A 15,678-nucleotide genomic window follows, 5' to 3' on the forward strand; every position below is an offset into this window, starting at 1 on the left:
CGCCCTAAGTTCTTCACCCTCAGTCCAGTTACCCTGATCTGAGTGGCAGATGGAGTGCAAGAGGATTACGCCTGGATGCCCTCTGGCTCATGCAGGAATAGATCTATTGGATACTGAGGGATACTTCCCCTGAAATCTTTTGCATTTATCCCCTTTGCTCCCCTACCTTTTTGGTCATGGAATGTTTTGGTATAATTCATAATTTCATTATGATCTTTGTCATCCCTTTGCACCCCAAACTAAATTTTATAAATCACTCCTGCTCGGATGCTGAATTAAAAACCAACAAACAAATTAACAATCACAGCAGAGGCCTGGACCTTTCAGAGAGATCTGTTGTCTTTTTAGCTTGTCATTCATGCATCCCAATTACCCTTGCAGAAATGAACATGTGACGTTTTGTGACGTCTCCTCTGGCAGGAGACGTCAGCTGTTTTTACAAGAGTTGTAGGTACAATGTACATTTTCTATAATAGACGTTCACTGGTTTTGCCCTGTCAATATGTTGTGCAGATTTTTGATGTATTGCAAGGCATTCTTCCAGTAACAGAACCAAGCCAGTCATCCCATCTCTGAATAGTGGATTTTACTGTTGTGTACTAGCAGCACACAAGTGAGGATGGTTGGGTCTGTGTCAGGCTCCCCTTGGCTGGCTGGGCAGAACAGTTTTCCAAAGACACAGACTCTCAGATTGGAAGGTTTATTGTAGAAAAGATGTGAAGCCATTACAATAGAATTCCAGTGACTGCTGGGTATCAAACCCAAGCTCTGTTTCTAGTGAAATCAAGATTCAGATTCTTGTACCTCTTTTTCCTACCCACATGATGCAAAGGGATAGAAGCCACTCTTCTTTGAGTGGGAGAGACAATTTCTATCTGTTTCTTGTCTTGTTAAAAAAACAGAACAGAGCAAAACAAAATAAATAGAAGGTATTTGTTTTTGATACTGTGAGAACGAGCTCTGTCAGTCTGAACTGGTTTAGCCATTTTGACACTCTTTCTATTTACTGCAAAGAAGACAGGAAAGCTAACATTTTCTATTCCACTTTTTTTTTTTTTTTCCATCCACAGTAATGCAGTCAGATTTTCAAGAAAATCCTGGACAGCTATTTGTCCAGAAGGATATGTGAATGCCTGCACAGGGCAAGGGGTTAGACTAGAAGACCTCCAAGGTCCCTTCCAACCCTAGGATTCTATGATTTAGGGTGACCACATCTGTGTTACAAAAATCCAGATAGCTCCTAAATGGCAGCAAAGTGTTACCATGTTTCTATATCTCTACTGCTATCTAGGAATTATCTGGATCTTTTTTTAACTTAGACCTGGTAGTTCTAGACAGGTTCAAGGGAGTGATCTTACTAACCTCTTACCTGTTTTTGCTCATTTCCAACAAACTAATTTCTCCTAGCTATGGGGAGGGGTTGAAAACCTTGTTGATCATATAACTGGGGAGCCTAGTGAAGTTCCATTTTCATAGAACTTATCTTGATTTTAGAAAAGGTCAAGCTTAACCCCACATAGCATAGTTAGTGCAACTTGGGCGACTGAGTCTCAGGGCACATATTCGGCTTCATTATCCTGTTATGGGATCCTGTGTGCAGAGTTATTTTTCACAAATTATTTTTTGTATTTTTGCAAACATTGAAGTTACCAGAAGTCTGCTGGTATTTCCTGACTCTGAATGACTGTTTTTATGAGGTAAACGGTGGCATTTGTAGAAATGAATTAGACATAGATTTTTCAGTTGTAATTTTTGCTGAGTATTGTTCTAAAATGTTTATTGTGACATATGTTAACCACTTTGTTCTCTACTGATTCAACTTCATTTATTCTCCTTTCCCCAGGCTTGTTGATGTTCGGCATTACACACATACTATATTCCTCAGCATTTGGAATTAAACCTTGGGACCTGAAAGTTGGCCTTGGGATTGGCTTGGTGTCCAGCTTCTGCTACACCTTCCTGTATTCCTACCTCTCAGGCCCATTTACCTACTTGGTAGCTGTCTACATTGCCTTGATTGGCTTCATGGGCTGGCGGGCTATGGCTGGTGTGCAGCTCTGCAACGACCTTTGGACTTGGACCAAGCTTTCTGCTTGCATCGGTTCTGTGCTTTTCATGGTGTCTGACCTGACTATTGCTGTCAACAAGTTCTGCTTTCCTGTCCCCTACTCACGGGTCATCATCATGGCCACTTACTATGCGGCTCAGATGCTCATTGCTCTTTCTGCAGTGGAGAGCAAGGATGAAGAAGTTTTCAGAAAGAGGAAATAGAGGGTGATGCCCACAGATTCACAGACTCTGTTGGAGATGCTGTAGCTGCATTCATCCTGGAGGATGTTTCCGAATCAGTGACTGCAAGTCTTGCTTCTTTGAAGCATTTTCTTTATAGTATTTAGAAGGTTTTCTCTAGTCCTGTTGGTTGGAGTATGGAACTCACAATGGAAGTTTAGATTGTTTCTAGAATATTTACTTCCCGACCCTTGGAAACCTCTCTAACACATTATTTGTATTATACAGAAACTGGTGCTGAAATTCCAGTGGGACAAAGCTCATTTCAGGACAATATTAATATTAAATAGGGTAGGCAGTACACTGGAATTTAAGAGCTTTGCCTTCAACACGGAATGTGCAAAATCACATGAAAAAGAGTTTCAATGCTGCCTAAACCTTTGTATTGCATACATTGCAGTAGAACTGTGAATCGTTGTGCGTCTACACAAGAAATTTTTGGGACCTGAAAAGTACCATAGGATGTAAGAGCACTCATGGGAATCACTATGGGTAATGTAGTTTATGCTGTCCTTGGAAGAAGTCAGTTTAAATACCAGATTCATAAAATCATTTATTTATAGGCCATGCATAGCCTTTTTTTTTTTTTCCTTTTGGTGAATGTGAATCCTGCAGAGCATCTGTTTTTCTGCAGACTTTAAAAGCAACAACAAAATGCAATGATCTTCTCAGGCTAGTTGAGGTTGGATGCAGGGAAAAATTTGGGGAAAAAAAGGGTTTTAACAATAAAACAAGTCATGCTGTGCAGTGAATCAGCTCTTCCAAGGGAACATTTCCAACATTATTCGTGCTGAAACACTGAGAAGGACACCTGGGTGTTTTAAGTCACCAGCTGCTTTGTGGACATAATTGATTGGCCAAGGAAATCACCTTCTCGTACAAGATTCTCAGCCTCTTTTCCTCTCCACAACCAGTGCCAGTGTGTCTTGAAAGAGAATGCACACACAAGGATCTGGTCATGATGAAGAATGACTGTGTAATGAATTCCTGAGGTACTTTTGCAATTCACCCTTCAACTATGAACTTGGTGGATTTTCAAGGAGTGTTATTTATTTAAAGTGAGGCCTGTGGCTTCCAGGCATCTGCTTGTGCATCTGCTCTCACCTTTCTGTACACACATCAATATTTCCCCACCATGTCCAGCCAGAGCTGTAGACTTTGCAGGTGCCTTCATGCTACAGCTGCAGCACAGATCCTGCGGACAGGCACAGCCAATCACCAAAGTGCTGAGAGACTATTGCTTCATCATGTTCCAAAGCCGCTCATTTGTTTGTTTTCCTCTGGCAACACTGAACTACCGCTGGTCAGCCTGGGAGGGAAGTCCAGTTGCAGGCCAGCACTTTCCCTGGTTTTGTGGCATTCAGCTTACAAAATGGGTTATATTGACTCGCACTGCAACAGTCAGTGTGAAATCCCTTGGGTCCACACCCTCCTGGTCGCTCAGGACCCTTTTTGGGGAGATCATCTCCCTTAGGTATTTTTCTTACTACATTTTTTTCTTCACAATCTGTTATGTAAGATCACATCAGTGTTTATTTCTGAACATTTAGAATTGCTTGATGCCTTTCAGATTTGCTAGGACTTCTGCAACAACTCAGAATTCTTTGTCAGCATAACAGCTGTAGGACCATAGGAGTTGTAATTCCAATACTCCCTGGAAGACACCAGGTTGGGGAAGACTGGTGTAGAATGTAGAACATCCCATTAGATTCCCTCTGTCACATTCTTTCTTGAGAATTCTCTTTCTGCTTGCAAAAGTAATTGTGTAGAAATATAGTCATGGGAGTGGATAGTTGTATATACAAATATACAAATACAAAATTGTATAAAATACAAAAAATGTATAGTGAATATCAGGGGGAATTCCAAGCAATTGACCTCTCCAAAGGCTACAAGTGGTCCTCATCTAACAACCATTTGTTCAGCGACCATTCAGAGTTACAATGGCATTGAATGAGTGGGACTTACAACTGATCCTCGTAGTTGCGACTATCACAACATCCCCACAGCCATGTGATCGTGATCTGGGTGCTTGGCAACCTGCTCACAATTATGACATTGCAGCATCCCGTGGTCACTTGACCACCATTTGCAACCTTCACTGCCAACTTTGGACAAGCAAAGTCAATGGGGAAGCTGGCAGGGGGTCGCAAATGGTGACCACATGATGTCACAATGACATCACAGGATTCGCTTAATGACAGCAGCAAGAAGTGCCAGAACTGCTGTTGCTAAGCGGTGCAGTCATGTGACATCTCAGTTTATGTGATGGGAATTCCAGTCCTAATTACCATTGTTAACTGAGGACTACCTGTATTGAAAATCTTTCAGCTTGCTTGTATCGCCCATCCCCTTTTATGCAGCTGCATCCTGATATTCAAAAGTGATTCTAAACATCTAGCCCATAAGTTCAATGAACCCAGATTTCCCAGAGATGCAACTATACTGCAGATTTTAACCATGAAAATGGAAAGTGCATTTTAAGACTTTCCCTAATTATTCAGCAATACACTATTGTCAGTTCAGGAAACTGAGAATTTCTGTCTGTGCTATAAATTTATATTGCTGCTACTGTATTTATTATAGCAGCATGTTTTGCAAACAGCTGCTAGAACTGTTTAATTTGCAGAAGGAATACAACAGAATAATTTGAAGTCAAACCATTCTGAAATCATTTTGTTCCTTTATCTCTTATTCAGAGATAAGGGAACAAATGGTAAAAGTGCTATACAACTTAAACTTTAGGTAAGACTTGAAAGATGCCACTGAGTGATTCTCTATGGGCACTGATTGCTGATATCTCTCTGATGAAAACCCTCTATTATTTTACCTTGGAACAGAAATCTGATCAAATTTTAAATCAGACATAGCAATAAGCGATGTGATGGTACTGAACTTTTCTGACTCCTTTGAAAGTGCAGAGCTCCTGCTGCAGAGCTGTTCGGTGAATCAGCCTCAGGAGAACATGGTTGAGCAGACTTGTGCTCTGATTAACAAGCCTGCCTGTCACATATCTGTATTTCATTGGTCACACCGGAGACTGACATGTTTTTTCTTAAAAGAGCTGCCTGACCTCATGGATGGTCTGTTAAGGGGCTGCATGTGATTGAGCATTGGACCAGGGTAGGGCTTAGCAATAGTTGATTTTTTTGTAAGTTATATAATGCACCCTAACTTTTTGAATAGAAAAAACATTTTTTATGTACCTGATCTGTTTGGCTGACTATGATCTCTTCTGAATTAGGATATTTGACCTGGGCCTGCTTAGGCAGCTGCTCATAAAAAGAACTGTTTCATATGTGACTTTGCCTTTGAATCTCTTTAATGCAATTTAGGTACATTCTTGTTAATGTGAAAAAAAAGTGGAGGAGGAGGAGGAAGAAGAAAAAGAAGAAGAAGAAACAGAGATGTGAGTGAATATTCTGGCCAAATATGGATATAAATTTTCTGGCAGAAGCATTTTATGTCTCATTCATCTTTATGTGACCTGCCTTGTAATATATCCTTCCAAAGTTGAATCACAGGCATTCTTCAGACTTTGACTTTATTGTGAAATTGTATTCTCCATCCGTTCTTCTGTAGTCTCTTGTATCCTCTCAAGTCCAGCACTGTGTTTAGGCTAAGTTGTTAGTCTATTTATTTTGACGTACAGGTAGTCCCTGCGTTAAGAACGCCTTGTTTAAGGATGACCCATAGTTAAAAACGGAGCTTATTGTAGCTAAATTCAAGTTAAATTCACAATGATTTGAGTTAAATACACAATGGTTCGAATTAATTACACAATGCTACTTATACAGTATTATACATTAATACTATTCCATCTTACATGCAAATTCAACTTAAGGACAGACCTTGGGAATAGGATTCGTTCTTAAACTGGGGCCTACCTGTATAGAATTCCAGAGTCCTAAGAGAAACTAACAGTGGAGTCGTTGGGGTTCTCTGAGCTTGGTTGTTTTCTTGCAAACATTTCATTACCCAGCTAGGTAACATCTTCAGTGCTAGAATGGGATGGGGTTTGCTCTCTGTTTATATACTGTGGCATGCCCTGCCAGTGTTGGTAGGGGTTTGGGTTTTGTTTTATTTTTTCCCTCAGGTAGTTCCTCGATTAGGGTATTGTTTACTACTTGATTATATGTCTGGTGATAATCTTGGTGTTATTCTCTGCTTATCTGGGTGATGACTGCTGGTGAGGAGATGTTCTGGTCTTTTGTTTTCCTTTCTATTGTCTCTTTTGAATAGTGTGTAGATGTTGTTTATCTCTGTGTGCGTGTTGATGGCTGCCTTGTCTGAATACCAAGCTTCCAAGAATTCCCTCACATTTTTGGATTTAGCTTGGTCTAAGATGTTGACAGTTTCCCAATTGAAACTATGGTTAAGTCTGTCCATGTGTTGTGAGATTAAGGAGTTTTCATCATGTCTTCTGACTGCTACTTGGTGTTCATGGATGCGTTCTGCAAGCCTTCTGCCTGTCTGTCCTACATAGTGGTTGTTACAGTCACATCTACTGTATGTTGTAGATGACTTCTGTTTTTTCTTCTTGGGCTACTGGGTCTTCTGGTTTGCTTAAGATGTTTTGGGAGACTTTAGTTGGTTTGTGTGCTACGGAGATGCCATGTGGTTGTAATAGTTTGCTGGTAGTTTCTGAGACATTTCTGATGTATGGCAGTGTGATCCTTTTCATAGCTTGTGTAAGTTGTGTTGTAGTAGGTTGCGTGGTCAGGCACTTTCTGATAAAGTTGCATGGATATCCATTTTGTTGGAAGATGTTGTATAGGTGGTCTTTGAATAATGTTCTTACACAGCTCCTCTTGTGGGAGGTTGGGTTGTTACTTTGGTAATGGAGTACTTGATTAGTGTGGGTTGTCTTCGGACAGACTTGGGTTTCTAATTTGCTGTTGTTTCCTCTGCTGATGAGGATATCCAGGAAGGGTAGCGTGTTGTTGTTTTCTTCCTCTCTGGTGAATTTTATTCCTTTGAAGATGTTGTTGATGGTTTCATGTATCTTCACTGATGATGTTACCTAGCCGGGTAACAAAACATTTGCAAGAAAACAACCAAGCTCAGAGAACCCCAAGGACTCCACAGTTCAGCCCTGAGCTACACATATTCGCTTCTGTTAGAAACTAACAGGTGTAAAGGTAAATGCATTCCAGAGTTGGTAAGGATCTAACAACTCATCTGCCACTGCACCCTTGATAAATGGCCAGCTAGCTTCAACATTTAACACTCCCCACAAATCATCATCATCATCATCATTCATCCCTTTTTGGGATAGCCTTTTATATTGTCAAACACCTCATGCTATCAGAATGTTTTTCCTAATATTGAGTTAAAATCTTTCTCCCTGTAACTTAAGCATATTAGTTTGGACCCTGAACAAGAGAGAACATATTTGCTACATCAACCCGGTGACAACAGTTTGAATATTTGAAGATAGCTATCATATCCACTCTTCAATCTCTTTGCCAGGTTTGGCTGCCAATACCCTTAACTATCTTTGTCACCCTTCTCTGTACATGATCCAGTTTGTTAATTGCAATCATATACCACATACTTAATCACTACTGTTCAAGGCAAGTATTGGTTTCAGAATAGCACTGAAATTTCAGAGTAAAAAGAAGCCACTTCTGTTTGAATAAAGGTTGAATATCTAGGTTTTTTAAAAAAAACTAACAGGTGAGTTAAAATTTCTCAGCTTAATCTCATTCAGTTGAGAACTTTTCAGATCATCCACCCATATAGTAAATTTCAAAACCTTTTTGGTTGCCCCTAGCTTCCTTAGCCAGATGCTATTTTTTTTTTCCAAACCATCATTGCCAGGGAGGTATTTCCTTTCTTAGCAGAGTTACTAGAGACCCTTAACTGATTTTAGTAAGTGCCGTTTATTTTAGAGAATACTACTTCCACAATAACCATATGAGTATTTTGATTTCAGTCTACCACACCTTATCATCTGAAATTATTTATGTAATACAGCTCCTGGAACACATTTTAAATGCTTTATAGTTTACCAGCAATACTTCCCCAAACTTCTGCATATCCCACAAAGTACTGTATTTGTGTGTATGTGTGAGTGAGAGGGCCTTTTTTTTTTTTTAAAATTGGACATGTTGACTTAACATGTTCTCTAAGATTGTTCCACTGCTCTTCAAAGATTCATCAGAAAGGAATTATTGGCTCAAATATTAAAGCTGGAAAATATAGGTAACTTTTAGGGTCTTCTGCTTTAATACATGAAATTCAACTGAGATATGGAAAAGTTTGTTTTTGGGGTAATTGGCCAGAAAAATAAATAGGCATAAAATATGTGATTCTATTATATTTTTAAAAGAAACCTCACATCTTTTATACTTAAAAAGCATTAAACATATTTAGCATTAATTAATAGTGTTAGATCGAGAAAAAAAGGAATTATGCAAATTACTATCTTTTTTCATGATAACTTTTAAATTTTACTATCAGTTTGGTTAGTTGCTTTCTAAGAAAGGCTGCAAAAATAAGAAGGTGACCTAATTCTGGATTTTTTTCAGTCCAGTCCAGGATCACCCTCACCCACAAGAAGTAAGGTTGCGAAGGATATTGTTTCCTAAAAATTAGGGCAGGCTGATGGCCTTAAATGAAAGGCCTGATTGAAATGACAGAGCAGGGATTATCTTTAATGTTGTTAAATAATATAGTCAACATTTCATTCCTAATAGAAATTGTGACTCTGGGTGAAAGAGCAATCAGAGGATTTAGCAAACTGATGTCTTCACTCATCCCCCCTCAGTATGAGCCCTGTTCTGTCCTCTGATCATCAGATGTCCATAGAAATCCTGTGCATCTGAAGTTTCTCCAAATCATCCCAATTCTGCAAAATACGTTTAACATAAATAGTCCTATCTTTTTGTTGGTGTTCTTTGAGATAGGGCTGGAGATGAAAACCTGAAGGAATGGAATTGAACTGTTTCAAAAAGGGTTTTATGGAATGTTTTTACACAGGTAACTCATATTTTTCATGCTCTAGGACTCAGCAAGCAGGTGATGATTATACAGTTCCTGAGCAACTGATTGGAAAAGTGCCCCCCTTCGAGTGTATGCATGTTTCTGAGAAAGAAAGTGACTGAACGAGAGAAAGAGAGTCATCAGTCTAAGGTGTGAGAGTTCACTGGTTGCATTCATTCATTAAAATGTCCTTCATTTTGCTACTGAATTAACAAATTTTCTGGGCTCTGTTGCATTAAATCATAAAGAAGCTGGGTTCCCACAACAAAGAAGCAACAAAAAGCTTGACCAAAGTTCATACTAAGATCAGCATATTATGCAAATGAACACTGAGTTCTTTTCCACATCTTGTTGCAACGTCTTGTATGGATGCCACCTTTGTGTAAGGTCATCATCCCTCTTCCTTTCTCATTAGATTATCATAACTGACAAAAATTGTATCTGTTTAGTGAGATACGGACTTGCTTCTGAATACATGGAGATCTGAAAGGAGATCTTTTAAAAATTTAATTATGAAAGGTTAAGAAAAGTGCATAAAATTAATTTGAGGAAGACACCTTATGGCAGCTAATGCAATCATCCTAGAATCTTAAGGTTTTCTTTGAAAAAAACTCATTATTTCTTGTGAACCAAAAGGAACAAAGCAGAGCACAAAAGCAATTTAATATTACTATGATGCAGTCTTCAGAAAACCCCCAATGAGGGAGAGGAAAACCTATAGCTTTGAATATCAGATATAAAGGATCCAGGACATAAGATCTATCAGTCTGGGATGTTTGTTCATTCCCTCCCTTGCAGTTATTTCTGGAACACTTTGGATTTGATTATAGGCAGTCAGATGGAATATACATCATTGGATCCAATTCCTTGACAGAGGCTTGACTGTTGCAAGGGAGAGGGCAGCAAGGTCGATAGGTTGTACTGGCATTTGCAGCATGGATGGAAAAAAATCCTTGCCAAACTGGGAAAAAGATCCTTGGTTTTAATAAAGGATTCCTGGACTACAGTTGTATGGATCCTAAAGATCCACAGGATGTGTTCGATTTTTCTTTCCAAAGGATCTGAATTGAGAGAGGAAATTCTCACATCTCCTTCCTATCCTGTGGAAGCCTTTCTCCTGTCCCTTCCTCCAGCCACCTTCTCCATGTCATCAGAGCTTAGTGGCCAGAGAGGAAAGATTGAGGCAAATCAGGCTGCATGTATGGGCAGATTAGTGGACACATGCCATTCAAGGGGACCAATCTTTTTCCACATCACAACATGGCTCAACCCAGAGAAATAAGTAGACCAGCTCTGTCATCTAAATGATTTTCCTCCTTTCATTTGCATTCTTTTCTAGGGGAAAGTAGGCAAGAACTTCTACATCTCCTTTTGCACATCTGTTCTACTTGGATAAGACCATTAAGCTGCAAGGACTGTCAGAGCCTCTAATGTCAGAGGCCTCCAAGCAGCTCAGTAGAATTATTCTGCCACGCTTACAGAACTTTTTCCTTTAGAGAAGCTGGCCTCCCCACACCCTCAATAACATCTTTCCTTTCTGAATCATCATGCTTGCCTACCTACCTCACAGGGGTAATATAAGAGATTATGGTATGGCTTTTCTCCAAAATGAAAGTCATTTATGTAAGCACAGTGTAACCATATGTAGCGCATTTGGCTCAAGTTGAGGGGTTTGCACAACTGTTTTAAATAATACCATGTTCTTTTCAAGCAACATTTGAGAAAAAATGTAAATGCAATGTTGATCTGTACTGAAGAGGCAAACAAAACTGAAATTAACACAATGAAGGAAAAAAAGGCTCTCGGGTTTTTAATTTGGGATCATTCAAATGATTTCATTAATTCTCACACTGTTGGCAGATGTTGCCACACAATTAATTCTTATAATTAACTCATGCTGTAAAACTGGCATTTTGGTTTGCAAGATTCTATTGCTGTCCCACTCTATGCACAAAGTGCGTGTGTTATAATAGAGGCAATCCTGTGCTTCATTAAAATTCAGTCTTCCTATTTTGTTGCAGTCACCAACACACCCAGTTTGTCTTATTCATGCAGCCTTAGAGTAAAATAAAATAAAGTCACAACCTTGGTAACTCCCTTTATAAATCAAATTAACACTTACTGAATTGCTTGTTTCTCTGTATGTAGCCATCATAGTGAAGGAACCCAGTCAGTAGAAGGCCTTTACCAGCTTTGCAGAAGGTATCTTTTGATTGTGCTAAGAACAGTAATACTGCAATTCCCAAGGCAGATGAACAACAGCTCCTCTTTTTGTGCCAGTCTTCACAGAAGATGCAATTCAGGACAACAGTGGTACTACTGAAGACTTTGCTTTCAAAGGTGCTATAAAATATTTTCAATAAGTATGGTGACATACAGTTAACTATGGGCTGTTTTACACCTTGTGTAGCAACAGACTTATTGGCAAAGGTATATCCAATAGGTTGCTCAGCCAATCCCATTTCTGTGATGTGTGTACTTCTTTTAATTCGTAGGTTGGCCAGCATGTGCTTTTTCTACTCACATCTTATGCTTTGAGATATACATTTAGAACATCTTTGGTGTGCCTCATGGAAAAGCAAAAACAACACAGTGTTAACATTTATTATAGCATCCACTATTGTGGACAGAGTCACTTTCTCAAATCATCTGCGAGGATTTTCATTTGAGAAAGTGGATATTCGCAAATGGAATTGATCCGATGAAATGACTGTCAAAAGACCATTACACCTTTAACATATACAGCAACCTCTCTTGAGTTGTGTCCAAAGATTACACATGCAAGACTGAGGTCAGACCAACTCACCAGCATATGCCGACAATTAATGGCCAAAGGCCAGAATACATCTGGGATTTCCATATCCATGTATTTTAATCTGTTGTTACATACTAGCAGTTGCAACACAAACCACAATTTCTAGTGACACTTCCATCTACATTCCCCTATATGTTTCTGGGTGGACAATAAATTAGGTGCTGATCTACACTCTGAAACGTGGAAAAAACTAGGCACCATTGAGTTCAACTCTCCCCAGATCAGGAGTTCTAGAGAAGAGGCAGTGATTTGTATTCCTCTGCTGTAAAATATTTTGAGATGAATTATGCTTATGATAATAATTTGCCAATTATAAGACAATCCCCTACTCCATCCCATTCACTTCATTTTTGAAAGACATCAAAAAAGGAATAAAGAGATTTTGGAAAAGAGATGATGCTTCAAAAGCAGAACTGGAGGCATTTTGTTTTATTTATTTATTTGTGTATATTACATTTAGATAGCTGCCCATCATACACAAAGCGACACTCACTGTATAGCATACTTAATGTTGCAGCTCCCAAAATGGCATTATTAATTGTGATCATGAAAGACGGGAACAGATGTGAGGGTTTCCCTAAGATAATCCCTCCTTTTCTGCTGGTTAAGGCATGAGATGTTTAGTCTTTTTTAAATGGCACTCTTGGATTAAAATCTAAAGATACTTAGGAACACAGCAGTGGACCATATATGCAAGAATTTGGTGCACTTGACCACAGAAGAGATAATTGCTGATGCATCAGAAAGCAAGAAGAAAACTTTAGAGGGTAGCCAGCATTTGAAATTTTGGGAAATTCTGCCTGGAGATACCGTGCAGAACCTTTGATAATCTCTTAGGTGTTTCAATGGTTTGAGAATATGGAGGGAATTCAGTCTGTATACAAAAGCAATCCTGGAATAATATGAAATAATGAGGGAGAACTTAGTAAATAATTAGATATTTTGCATAAATAAGATTATACCAATTTCTTTTTTTCTTTTGTATTTATTGGAGGTGTATTTATGGCATTTAATAGACAGAAACTCTCTGAATTGAATGATGGCTTCTATTTAATATTATGTGATACGAATCAAGCTGAGATAATGTCTAGTGGGTTGCAAATTATTCTTTTTTTCACTAATCAACAATGATTTCATCGCTATACAAAACCAAGATAAATCTTTTGTGTTAAACCCCTAGCAATTCTCTCTTTAAAAACCCATGGAAACTGATCTGTGGACCATAGCTGCAAAGATACTTATGTTAGGATGAACTCAGAAGCAAATACAATGCAAAGTTTTGTTCTTTCATGCTTAGTTTATTTTCTTTTAATTTTCAGTGTCAAGAATGTTCAGTTGTGTGTACATTTGTGTATGTACAATGTATATATATGTGTGTATTATTTTCAATATAAAATACCGTATATAACATATAAATAAAGTGGAAACTAGGCAAAAGGACAACATGTTTGGTGCATTATTTGGTCATTCCTGCTGAAACGGTGAGCAGGGGAAATCCACCTTTCATATAGATGTACATTTCGTGAGGGAGTGTTGAAAAAGCTGACTGTACTTACCCTGGTAAAGAGTAGATCAAGAAGAGACTGCATAATGAACCTCTTCAGATATTTAATAGACTGCCAGCCAGAAAATGTATTCAGAGCATTTTCTGTTGCTTCAGAGAGGAGTAGAATGAATGAATAGAAATTAAAGGGAAGCATTAATTTTCTTTTAATTTTCAGTGTCAAGAATGTTCAGTTGGGTGTACATTTGTGTATGTACAATGTATATGTGTGTATTATTTTCAATATAAAATACCGTATATAACATATAAATAAAGTGGAAACTAGGCAAAAGGACAACATGTTTGGTGCATTATTTGGTCATTCCTGCTGAAACGGAGAGCAGGGGAAGTCCACCTTTCATATAGACGTACATTTCGTGAGGGAGTGTTGAAAAAGCTGACTGTACTTACCCTGATAAAGAGTAGATCAAGAAGAGACTGCATAATGAACCTCTTCAGATATTTAATAGACTGCCAGCCAGAAAATGTATTCAGAGCATTTTCTGTTGCTTCAGAGAGGAGTAGAATGAATGAATAGAAATTAAAGGGAAGCACATTCTGTCCTAACACTGAGACTAGATTGGAATATCCTCTTCCAGTGGGTTGAGATTTTTAAGAATGTTAATTACTATCTTATTATCTTAAGATGTAATTAATGCAAGATTTTTGTTTGTCTGTTTATTGGACACTCTAGAGGATATATAGTAAGGGTTAGGTTGAAAGTAATGTTCTGGAGGGGATGCTAACTCATGTTTTCAGTTTGTTCTATGGTGGCACTTTTTTAGTTTATTCATAAGATTGTTAGTATGGTGTTGGGAAAAGAAATAAGCGTTAAAGATGAGAATGTGATATTAAATTATATTCTAAAAAATTGGAACCTATCAAAGTATGAAGAACTTTAGATTTATTGTGCATGAGCTGTAGCTAAAAATATTGTTTTATTCTGGAGAAAACTATTACACATGATTTAAAACCCTGGATAGAAGACATGTGGTCAGTTTCTATGTATGAACTGGCCTTCTACTGACAGAATGGAATGTCTGATCACATTATTCTATTCTGCCAATGTTTAATTTAATTTAAGATTTGAAATTTTAGTTCTGTAAAAATTTATTTCAAGAGAGATTTTCTCTCTTTTCATTTTTGTTTGTGTTTTTACATGTTTCTTGTCATTCATTTACATGCACAAACATACTCTCTAAGTCACGGATTTTTTTTTTAGTTATAGTTTTATTGAATAAGCCATATTGGGAATTGGTTGGGGGTCATACCTTAGGTTAAGCCATAAATGGCTTAAATGACAACGTTCATATATTGTACCTAGCCAAAACCAACCCTTTCACACCTCTTTTGGCATAATACAATGTGTGAACCTGTCTCTGAAAAACTTTATAACAGTAGAAACAGACCTTGGCACAATGGGATATTTGGAGCCAGATTTTGCTGGAAATTTTTAAGCAGAAACTGGATTTTTCCTATGAAGCTTCAGCATGTTAGTTGTCTTAACTGTGATTTATTCACACTACAGTTTATTTATAGTTTGCTTGGATACAAAACAAGGAGAACCATAAAGAGTTTTCTGCCAGTTGAGATATTTACGTTCCTGGTATCAGATTAAGAATTGATCTCACTCATTGTTGAGAACAGGAAGTTATTAGAAAGGCTGGGATTATAAACTATCTCTGCTGGATAGCAAAGTCCTGACTCACAGGATCTAGATTTTGTGTTATATTTCCTCAGTACCCATAGGTAAAATTCAGTTCTCCCCTCCATGAACACAACTCTGACAGCTGGACCTGAAACCTTTTGATCCTTTTGTGCACCCTGAGCCACCTCTGTGCTCAACCTGCCAATATTACAGGGAGAAGCAGGAGAACAAGGTCCATTCCATCTGCCAACTCCTTTTGAATCTTCTAGTCCCAAATGATGAGATCGGGCACTCAGTTGGCTCCTGGCTACTTCTGTATTATCCCTTTCTCTTTTGGTAACATGCCTCATCCATTCCAAGAAGCACTGAAGTATATGCATATATAAATCAAGGTTA

The 15,678-nt window shown here is 38.3% G+C and overlaps 1 protein-coding gene across 6 annotated transcripts in view; it reads left to right on the top strand.

The window, feature by feature from the left end:
* Nucleotides 1–13,997, top strand: part of TMEM86A (transmembrane protein 86A) — a 32,366-nt gene extending 18,369 nt beyond the window's left edge. The window contains exons 3-5 of one of the 6 annotated variants that reach the window (XR_015797110.1): nucleotides 1,844–3,763; nucleotides 5,625–5,698; nucleotides 9,299–13,992. Coding sequence is in view for 1 of the 6 variants with exons in the window: in XM_007438231.4 (XP_007438293.2) it covers nucleotides 1,844–2,271 (428 nt within the window). In the remaining 5 variants the exon portion in view is untranslated. Of the gene's footprint in view, nucleotides 1–1,843 lie in introns of all 6 variants that reach the window. The other 5 variants (XR_015797108.1, XR_015797107.1, XR_015797109.1 and 2 more) reach the window with 5 other exon arrangements.
* Nucleotides 13,998–15,678: the final 1,681 nt, after the last annotated feature.

Source organism: Python bivittatus, unplaced genomic scaffold, assembly GCF_059951505.1.
Source record: "Python bivittatus isolate LINGU-HERP-01145 unplaced genomic scaffold, Pbiv_v1 ctg000480_np1212, whole genome shotgun sequence".
NCBI lineage: Eukaryota > Metazoa > Chordata > Lepidosauria > Squamata > Pythonidae > Python > Python bivittatus.